We start from the raw sequence: 11,680 nt of genomic DNA on the forward strand, positions 1-11,680 counted from the left end.
TTATAACAAATAAAAATTATTCCATCTAAGTGCTATGCATTTACATAATACTGGTTAACAATGTTCCATTTTACATGACTGAGTAATTTTGATGGAATAATTACTTTCTCTGTAATAAATCCTAATACTAATATTGTTCACATACCCAAATAAAATGCACAAGGCTTTCAGTGCCTTATTAATTTTATTCTATGTTTTAAAAAATATTCCTAATATACCATATACTAAAATTTAAAATTTAATTTGATAGTACATAACCAGAAGTTGACATCATCATCCATTATTTTAACTTTTTTAATTTTAACTTTATTTTATTCAATATATTCTTTTTTTAAAATCTATATCAAGAAATAATCCAATTTCATAAGATTTTTTTTTAATACTGCTGGAACTACATTTCCTCCAGTACAAGGATGTTCATGCCTATTGATACTGATTTCTCATTTAACTGTAGTGGAGCAGAAGATGGGGACGAGTGTTTGTTCATTGAGGGGCCACTAGGACCATTTTTTTTGTTTTTGTTTTTGCCTGGTCTGTTTTTTTAGATATGATATGCAACTATATCTCATTTGGTTTGCATGATCACCATAACCTTGCCATCTGATATGACAGAAATAGAGCAATAGATCTTGATGTAAAGGTTAATGATAAGACACTTGTACAAAATGAATAGGTATTTTTAATTCAACTTCATGAAAAATAAAATAAATATAAAGAAGAATTTTTGATAAAGTAAACTGAAAACTTATACATGAAAATAGAAAATATATACATACTTACATATCAGCATACTTCACCTTTCTTCTTTTATTTTGCTATATGATTATATAATTCTGAAGTACCTGAGATTTTGACGATCATTTTATTATTTTTACCATAGCTCTTTATTCCTTGAGAATATTCTTCAGGATCACTTCAGCTACAAATGCTTCACCGCTGAGAAAAGCGTTCATTCTTTTTATGGGGAAGTGAAGCCTTTGAATGGCTTTTGGAAGCTGGTGACTGTGAAGCTGAGGTCACCATATTGTAAGAAAAAGAGGTTCCTGGCTTGGCACTTTGTGGTCGCTGGACTGAAAAGATATGGATTTTTTCTTTTACATTTGTTCACTTTTATTATGACCTGAAAAAGCCTTTGTTAAAAATCTTATAAATTCTGCCACATTTTTCTGGTTAATCAAGAAACTTGTAGGCATAATCTATCAAGTATGCTCTCCCATGATTTCCTCTTTCAGGTTAGCTGAGAGCTTTCAACCAAAAAATATTAAGTATGTGTTTGTTTATTACATTTTTCCTACTGCTATTTACCTAGCTATCTAATGCAGAATGTCAATAAATGTCTCATATCAATGTGAATTCCTTTAAAGGGACACAAATATTATGGAAGAAAAAGAAAGAAAAAATATACTCTAGGAAATATCCCTAAAAATCTAGAGAAAGAAAAGGAGAAGTAGTAGTAGTTTACAGAAAATGGTATTAAAAATTTTCTTTTACTCTACATGCACACCATTTTCATTGGGTGGAAACTAATTAACAATTAAAATACACAGGTATAAACTATATATATATTTTTTTTTTTCACAGTAATGTATTTCTTCAAGACTTGGAATAGTGTATTAAAGGATTTTTATGTGCATTATTTTGCAAGTGTTTGCAGCCTCCATCCTCCTTCCAGACTTGGGACACCATGGATTCTCAACTCTTCTCAAACTTTAAAATAGAATCAAAACTATATGCAAATGGTATCCAATAATCAAAAATGTATAAACTTTATGAATATCCAAATACTTTGCAATATCTCAACTGAGTACAGAGTAACACCCAACATTAACCCAATGTCAGTACTTTCCCCTATAGATTTTAGTGAGTTTTGTTACATACAGATGGCTCCATGTGTGTTCAACCAACAAGGAGTCTATCAGTTGGCCCTAGTGACCGATCCTGATTTACTCATTCCTTGAATTGGAGGGAAAATGTGTATTGCTTTCCAATGCTGTTAATATTGATATTGCTATCAATCTTACTGATACTATGATTATTAATTATCAAAATATTAATAGAACAATAAAATGATAGAAATGAAGCTTTCAAGAAATGAAGGAAAAGGGTAAACAGATGAGATAGGGAAGAATAATAGCTGACTCCTTGGTGACTAAACACTTGTACAGCCATCTATGTGTAAAGACAATAGATAAACTTTTATTACAGTGGGCATGGCATTGCAGTCTTGCCACCTGCTGACATTGAGTTAAAAAAGTCTCTGAGAAATTCAAAGAAGGGTTGAGCAAGCTTAGAAGAGATTCTTCAAAGCTTGAATGAAATATATATGTGACCACTAAGAAGCAATCAGTTTCCTTTTTTCTATTTCTTATATTTCATTCTTTTTTCTGGCTCACCTTCAGCTATGAAATACATTAAAAAGTATATCAAAATGGCCTCAAATAATGAAAAATATTGTAAAGTAAATATACCTTAATATTGTGTAATATACCAGTTCATTTACAGCCTTTAACCCACTGATGCTATGAGTACATATACAAATGCAGTGTCCACTGTCTTTGTTTTATTAATTTTGCTTACACACTGATGGCCCTGTAAGTGCTTAAGTCACCAAGAAGTCATTATTACTGTCAATAAGTTTATAATAATAATAACAACAAAACATTAACTACAGTAAAAATAGTAATAGAATTTTTTTTTTCTGAAAATACAGGGAAATGAGTAAGCAGCTCAAATTCAGTATGCTGAGAAACTGACCGAGAACTTTCAAAACCATCATTTGTGTATAAAAAAAAAAAAAAAAAAAAAAAAAAAAAAAAATCAATAACGACAAGAGTGAAGAGTACATGGTACCTATGACTTAAGCGAAGAGAAAAGATAATAAGAATATATATATAATATATATTTATATATATATATATGGGGGGGCGGGGGTTACTTCAGTAGGGGCAATCTACTCCAAGAAATTTGTGGGAGAGCTTAGTAATTTCAGTAATCAATCTGGCCAAAATTATCAATTAAAAAAAAAGGGGCTACCTTTCAACATAATTTTTAACACCTGTAGCTTGTTTTGTTTCAAAATTATCTAAATGCACTAGAATACATCAAATCCAACAGTGATTGGCCAGAACAGGAGCCTGTTTACATAATCAGCAATATTCATATATCTGAACAGCAAAAGCAATGAAAGGAATTTCTCTCTTCTCACCTTTTATGCTTAGTGATGCTAACTTCTCCTTCCACTTCTGCTCAGCTTGTTTTCTTGCATCAGCACTCAAAATGGGATTCTGCTTTGACCTTAATGCTGAAGTATTAGCATATCCAGCTCTGTAAAATACATTCCCTCAGTATCAAAACGTGTTTGTATTCAGTGTACCAATCTCACTTCCAATGCATCCATTCTCCTCTTCCATAATAATTTTTGGGACACATTCCCACCAACAGCTATCATTTATTTTCTTAACTAATATCTGTTCCCCTTGTCAGCCTCTCCTTCCATCATATACATGTCTGTCACATACATTCCTACACTCTAAATCTCTTTCATTGAAGTTGTTGTTATTATTTATATCTAAGCTAAATATATTATCTTAATAATGATGGATATTTTTATTGGTTTCCTTTATTGAAGATGGTTGGTGTATCTCAATTTCTCACTTTAATTTACATCCTAGCCTTTACAGTTGAAATAAGAAGTTAGTCTGGCAAAACCTGAAGAGATAAACATTGTGGTCTTACTTCCAATTATATAGTAACATTCTTATTTGACCTATAATTATGTATCCTACTCTTGCATTGCCAAATCAGAGGAAGAGAAGGAATAAATACTTACTCAACATTTATAGCCTCCACTGCCACCTCAGAATTTTCCGTCAATATTCTTCTTTTCTCAATTTTCTGTTGCCTTAACATATTTGAAAAATCTGAATCACAATCAAAATCTTGTAAGTTCTCATTGGGTCTTTCTTTAAAGACTCCCTTTCTTTTAACATCTTTGCCAGATTTGAGCCTTGTCTGTTTTGATGAATATACTTGACAGTCAACATCACCTGCATTTCTTTTGCTGAAGTTGTTTGAACTTGCTTGACAATCAATGTTCTTTTCTTGCATATTCTTACTGTTTTTGTTTCCTATTATCTCTTGATTATTGTTGTCTGAGGCCTGATCTCGAGTCTCTCGACTCTGCTTATCACCAACCGTCAAAACCGCACTGGCTATAATTCCAGGCATATGTAGAGCCTGCGCAAGTACTAGTGAAGGGCCTTTGATTGCACGAGTCATGAAGGCATAATCGTCCTCTGATTCTGAAGCTTCATCCTCTGCCAAAGTACATAAATTTTGAGTTTATTTTCAGTATTTTTTTTTTTTTTCAATACTGTAAACAAATTGACAATTATGAACTAATTATAACAATATCAACAATCTTATTTCTTTGAAGTACAATTCTTGTGCATCATAAGAGCATGGAATAGGTTATAAGCACTATGTAAATGCAGGTATTTTACATATATTAGGCATAATGAGAAGAAGAGTAATTAAAACAGAAACTAGAACATCCACTTGGTAAAAAGAATATGCAAATATAAACATTTAGAACTACAAAAAAAACTAATAGGAACACACACACACACACACACACACACACACACACACACACACACACACACACACACACACACACACGCACACGCACACGCACACGCACACGCACACACACACACATGCACACACGCACGCACACACGCACACACGCACGCACGCACGCACACACACACGCACGCACGCACGCACGCACACACACACACACACACATGCACACACACACACACACACACACACACACACACACACACACACACACACACACACACACACACACGCACACACACACATTAGCATTATCATTACTATATACATCATTTACAAAACATCTTTGAAATCTTATTTCACACACAAACAAACACACAAACACACACACACACGCACCCACACACACACGCACACACACACACACATTAGCATTACTATCTACATAATTTACAAAACATCTTTGAAATCATATTTTGGCTATGTGTGGTATAATGAAACAAGAGCCATGCACTCCAAAATAATAAAACTAAAATCAATAAATAACTAAACTAAACTATATTAAAGTTAAAACTATACAGGATGAAAATATCTATACACCAATGTATACATTAAGCCTACCTCATACAGAACATGCCATTATTAAAATATGAAAATAAATTAATACATCAAACTTGTGCACTTCTACAGTCTTCAACTAGAAGGGATGCAAATATTAGCTAACAGCTAATCTCAGTAACATGAGAAGCACAGTAATATCAAATTGGAAACACCAAATTACATATTTTTTAGACTTGCATATAAAATGCTACATTATCAAACCTTGTTCCATGACAATATCCAAGTCCTTGAATGATAACTAGATGACAAAGGAAATTAATGTCATAAAGAAAATGACTAATGAAATTAAACTTTATAAGAGAATCATTAGTAGAAGAAAGAGCGATATTTTGTATTCTACTAAGAACATTAAGCTTATTACTTGATTGTATTATGTATGAGTTTCAGGAATTTTATTTTATATACACAACATACCTGCAAAATTCTGATCACTTTCTGTCAGCTGATTATCCAACCCCAGTTCCCCTGGGTCAGGTAATTCTAAATTTCGGACAGTCTTTTTCCGAGCTCCTCTCATAATGCTGCTTGCCAAACCCTTAGATTTACGCTGGCCAGACACAGAATTGTAAGGATTTGACTCATAGAAACTGACTTTCAGTTTTTGTTGTGTATTGGCTGTCCCAGAAGTTGTTGCACGTAAAGCCTGAAATAGTGAAGACATTCTTGCCTAATAAATATACATACACTTATGTACAGCAAATATAGCACTCTTCCTTCCTTTCTACAAATGAATTCTTACAAAACAAATTGCATATACACTCAATCTTACCCTATCCAACAGAACATTTTGGCCATCTGCTTCCTTAGAATCCTCTTGAAGCTCCTCAGTTGGAGCAATGGAATCATTTGTGGCTTGTTCTCTTGAAGTTACTCTTTGTTGTTGCTCAGTTTTCAAAGCAACTTCCTCAATGAAACCACTATCTGCATCAATTAAATTTTCTTCAGATTCATCTATAAGTATATTTCCTGAAAAGAAATAAAAATGCAAGACATTGTAACATAAAGAATAATCGGAAGAAAGACTTATTACATTTTCTGTATTTCTTCAGTGTTATATTACTGAAGGGGCTTACCATTCTTCTTCTGGCTATTTTCAATATTTAAGTGTAACCGCTCTTGTTCAACGTATCTCCGTACTAGGTAACCTCTAAAACCAGCCTGAATTTTTGTAGCTGCTATTTCCATTATCCTTGTAACTGACAGACCACCATTCACCATTAAAACTTCTGCGATTTCCAACTGTTCAGCAACATATGCACAATCCAAAGGTGTATATCTGTAAAAAGAGGTACAGATAATAAAATTTTCCTAATAAAATCCCCAGGCAAAGAGAAAAAGCAATCACTCTAAGAATAAAAAGAAATAAATAAAGAAAAGAGGAAATAAATATATACAAACATATACACACACACACACACACAAACACACACACACACACACACACACACACACACACACACACACACACACACACACACACACACACACACACACACACACACACACATACATGCAGTCAACACCATGAGAATGTGTGTGTGTGTGTGTGTGTGTGTGTGTGTGTGTGTGTGTGTGTGTGTGTGTGTGTGTGTGTGTGTGTGTGTGTGTGTGTGTGTGTGTGTGTGTGTATATATATATATATATATATATATATATATATATATGTATATATATTATATATCTATATCTATAGCTACAACTATAACTATATATATATATATATATATATATATATATATATATAAATAAATAAATACACAATTATACGCACACGCACGCACGCACGCACACGCACATGCACGCACACGCACATGCACGCACACGCACATGCACATGCACGCACACGCACACACATATGTATATGTATATTCTCATGGTATTGACTACATATATGTGCAAACATTATTTAAAAATGCTAATATATGTTGATATGTAAACCTAATCAGTTTTGATTCTATCGAAAGTTTCAGTAATGTTTATACAATATATTGATCAACTCTTTCTTTTCATAAACAAAATGCTCTAAAGTATGATCTGATTATTTTCTTCGCATCAGTCACAACATTCCCTATCACAATATCCCTACATTTACTTGCCTTACTTCCTGAGGTAGCATAGGAACACCTCATTACAAGACTGTATTTCTCACCTGTCATCAGTAGTCTGTGTGTAGTTGGGATATGCACGAAAATCTAGTAGTGTATTAACAGCTCCTAAGTGGCCTTCTTGTGCTGCCCAATGTAAAGGACTCTGACCCTGTTAAGAATAATTAATATGGTTTGGGAAACTGTTCTTATAAACTTTGGATTATGTTTACTTCTGGGTTTAATATTACTTACTGATATTTTTAAACATCAATTTCATGATTTATAAGTAAGTTGGAGAAGAAGCTGCACTCCAGGATTTAATGCCAAAATTCAACATATCATTCTAGTAATTTATCTGGTTACTAAGTCTGATAACTAACATCTACTAAATCACATATGGTATAACTAAAAATAATATGTCAAATGAGAACACATTCTACAGGAAACTCTTACCTGATGATCTCTGGCATTTACATCACCTCGATTTTCTAATAATAAGAACATAATGTCACTCAGTCCTCTGTATGCTGCCATATGAAGAGGAGTGCGTCCAGAGAAATCCCGAACATTCACAGATGTACCTAAAAGTTGAATTTAGTAATGTAATGGCTAAATGAACTTATTCATGTATTTATACATACACAATTTTTTGTTTTTTTCTGTAAATATCATTTACTGTTTTAAAAACATGTTCCTAAATAAAAATATAAATGTAGACAAATAGAAAAAGTCATATTTATGAATACTTGTGCAAAGAAATAGATAAATAAAAATCCTATAACCATGACTGTTTGTACCTGCTTTTATAAGAATCTGGGCTAAGTAGAGGTGTCCACCAAGAACTGCATGGTGCAAAGCACATTGACCTTCGCTGTCTCGATGATCAAGAGATGCTCCAGCTTCCGCTAGTAATTTAACAATGTGGGCATGGCCACCTTGTGCAGCATGAAGCAAAGGTGTGCAGCCGTCATTAGCACATATGTCAATTGGTGCACGCAGGCGCAGTAGGACACCAACAGTGGAGACGTGACCTGATCCTGCTGCAATGTGCAGGGCAGTGCATCCCCCTGGATCAGCCTGAGTTAAGGATGATCCATGTCTTGCCATCACTGTGAGGGCTGAATTAGCACCACGTGCTGCTGCCCACAACATGGCTGTGTGACCTTCTTTTGATGGATTATCCCGGACACATGGCCGCCTAACCAACTGCAATAATAGCATTTCGGTGGTAAAAGTTCTTTTTAGAGAATCATGGAAGTACCAATTCGTACTTGTATATGGAATTCATTATTCTATTTTTCCTTACCAGTTCCACTGTATCAGCATGATTAAGCTGTGCAGCATAATGTAAAGGAGTTGCTCCATACACATCAACGGCACCTAAATGAGCTCCACGTTCTAATAATCGGCTGACTATTGCTGTCAGTCCTCTGAAATATGGCTTAAATTAATTAATGAAAATAATGTATGACTGTAATTGAGGGCTAAATTACTAGAGATTGTAAGATTGTCCTTAATGTAAACACTTTTTCCAAAGTGAGTATATTCAGTCACAGAAAATGTGAAAATGTTTTAAATGTCATGAAAACCCTATTCTACTCAATCAAAAAGTACAAACCTGTTGCAAGCCCAGTGAAGGGCTGTCCTGAAATGATTGTCTGTTAAATCTACATTGCATTTTGGTACAGAGAGTATAACATCAACTATATCCTTTCTTGCTTCAGCAACTGCTAAGTGCAAGGCAGTTATCCCATCATAGTCTTGCCAGTTCACACTTGAAGGTGCTGCACCTATCAGTGTCCGAACACATGCTGTCGCACTTTCAGCCTTGCTTATAGCAGCCCAATGGAGAGGCGTTTTTCCTTCCTGGTCTGGCATAAGGTTGTTTGCCCCATGCTTTATAAGCAGTCGAACATTTTCCTCTGAGCCATATGCCGCTGCCCAGTGTAATGGGGTCCTCTGAAATTATAATATGACTTTCCCAATAATTGTGCTAAGGAGTATTTGATGTAGTCTGGGACATGATATGCAATACTTGCAACAGGGTTTTCTTAGATATGAATAAAAATTCCTGGGCATGTATATCTTGCCTTAAAGAACATATAATATCTTCACATTTTGTCCTTTATTGCATATTATGACAATAGTCATATTTTTCAACTGTGAAGGTTTATGAAGTTATATATTTCATCTATTGTTACAAAATGAACAGGAAAAATTGATTAAATTATTCTTAAATAGTCCAGAGCATTTCCTCAATACAACATGCACAAAAATTTATGGCACAGTTACAGATTCATAACGAGTTACAACTACCTTTTTGTGATCAACAGTATCCAAGGTTCCTGGTGCAGCATATTTTAGTAAAGCATGAAGGCACTTGCTGTTGTTGTGATGTGCTGCATGGTGAAGAGGTGTCACACCTCGCAAATCTTGGGCCAACCACAGCCCACCCTGATTATCAATGAGAGGAAGTCCCCTGCTTTCTACTGCATGTACAATGGCCTTAATACACCCTAAGTAACCCTGAAAATAATTAATAACCATTATAAGCGTGAATCCAGGTTATTAATATGATCCAAGCATTCCATTCTTTCTCTTATACTCCATGCTATGTTCACAACTTTTTTATGAGGAAAAGAAGATGAAAAAGTTAACCCATTCATGATGGGATGACATCCAACCACATCATGGTAGTCATCTTTACATTATGAATGGTCAAGTCTGCTCTAAGTTGTGTGGACTAAATAGTTGTGCACTTGCTGTGTTACAGTCCGAATATATATGGAACTCTACTTTGCTACAACAGCAAATTTAACCATGTAAATACATTTAATGAAGTATTCCGGATTTGGGTGTGGTTCCAGTTTTCCAGTGCTCAGCTGTTTTTGACAATTCTGGGTATGGGCAGTGACAATGTCTTTGTGGGTACATGTATTATCTATAGATGTCAAATGTATGGTTGTTCCAAAAGGCATCCAAATAAGAAATTAATATAAATTAAAGGTGCATATTGTAAATATATGAGTGTTTGTTTTGTGAGAAGGCTGCTCCGGCATACTGAAGCACTTATTTAATTTAATGTTTTAATTTCACACCAATTGTTATATTCAAATGACATCAGGATAAACGTGTATCGTGCAAAAGAACGAGGCCATAATATACGTTTTGTGTGGATTCCATCGCATGTTGGAATCCCTAGGCATGATCATGCTGATCACCTAGCAAAGTCAGCATGTGACAAACAAAGTGTGGACATAGATCTTGGGATACCTCTTTCTAGGATTTTCTACATCATTAAAGCTTCCTTCAGAGAGGACTTGACCGAGTTGACTAATTCTCAACACCCTGAAAGCTGTAGCATAAAGCACTATGATCGGTTTAGGCAAGATTCCTTCATCTATGGTTTATATAAAACAAGAACAAGACAGTGTGATGTTGTGACAGCAAGAATCAGGCTTGGATATAGATTGTATTGGCAGGTCAGTACAGTTTGTAATGTCGAAGAAACTAAGTGTAAACTGTGTAATGAAGAATATAAGTGAACGCTTGTACATTATATCTCAGAGTGCCATTTGATACAGCCTTTCAGGCCACCTAGCATGAGGTACGGAGAACTATGTAACTACTTCATATCATCTGATGTCTTAGAAGATATACTTATGTTGTATCCTAAATTTGGAATGTAGTATCACATAACCGAATATAAAATGTATTAATGCTTTCCCACGCCCAAGCTATATGCCGGTGTGGCAGATGAGTGGATAAAGGACTGTGCAATTGTTCTTTTCCCTAAACTGATAAAGTACTCATAGCAATGTTATAGGCTAAAATTCAAATGTAACACTATGTAATGTTATGACCATGCATTAAATGTACCACAGCTTGCCCACGCCTGTGCAGTTAGCCAGGGTGGTAAATAAAGGACTAAACTAAACTAAATTATTTATTTATATATTACTTTTTATAATATACCTTTGTTTTGGGGAACTATGTATTAGGATTCCTACTCTTATTGGAAATACTGAATGAATTTGATCTGTACAAAGGAAATTGCTCAGTGAATAAGAGGGTAATGGAAATAATAAAGGGAACTGATAATGAATAGATAATGAGCAGAAATTAAAATGATTATTGACTAATGAACACTACATACAACTAGACATAACAGTTACAGCCAAGACCATAGAAAGTGGGGTAATTTCGTTTCCCACACTTTTAATTTTCCTTGAGCAACTGACTCCACATAACCCAGTTTATTTGGTATTGTGCTGCCATCATGATTGGGAAGGGTACCATCCCAGATGATTCCAACCTTGCTCCAGTCATTTAATCATTAACCCAATGTCAGCAGGTTTATGTACTGTCCCCTTTAGATTTTTGTGTGT

The 11,680-nt window shown here is 34.5% G+C and overlaps 1 protein-coding gene across 3 annotated transcripts in view; it reads right to left on the reverse strand.

Annotated features, from left to right (window-relative positions):
* Positions 1-521: 521 nt before the first annotated feature.
* The window catches only part of LOC125038156 (inversin-like), a 22,865-nt gene continuing 11,706 nt past the window's right edge, over positions 522-11,680 (reverse strand). For all 3 annotated transcript variants that reach the window (XM_047631500.1, XM_047631502.1, XM_047631503.1), the window contains 12 exons: positions 9,609-9,818; positions 8,911-9,251; positions 8,599-8,722; positions 8,090-8,498; positions 7,746-7,873; positions 7,355-7,461; positions 6,279-6,481; positions 5,975-6,171; positions 5,620-5,848; positions 3,830-4,316; positions 3,206-3,324; positions 522-1,070 (listed from right to left, as the gene is read on the reverse strand). In XM_047631500.1, the coding sequence (XP_047487456.1) occupies positions 931-1,070; positions 3,206-3,324; positions 3,830-4,316; positions 5,620-5,848; positions 5,975-6,171; positions 6,279-6,481; positions 7,355-7,461; positions 7,746-7,873; positions 8,090-8,498; positions 8,599-8,722; positions 8,911-9,251; positions 9,609-9,818 (2,694 nt within the window). In that variant the 3' untranslated portion in view covers positions 522-930. The remainder of the gene's footprint in view (positions 1,071-3,205; positions 3,325-3,829; positions 4,317-5,619; positions 5,849-5,974; positions 6,172-6,278; positions 6,482-7,354; positions 7,462-7,745; positions 7,874-8,089; positions 8,499-8,598; positions 8,723-8,910; positions 9,252-9,608; positions 9,819-11,680) is intronic.

The sequence above is a fragment of the Penaeus chinensis genome, chromosome 24 (assembly GCF_019202785.1).
Source record: "Penaeus chinensis breed Huanghai No. 1 chromosome 24, ASM1920278v2, whole genome shotgun sequence".
Taxonomy (NCBI): Eukaryota; Metazoa; Arthropoda; class Malacostraca; order Decapoda; family Penaeidae; genus Penaeus; species Penaeus chinensis.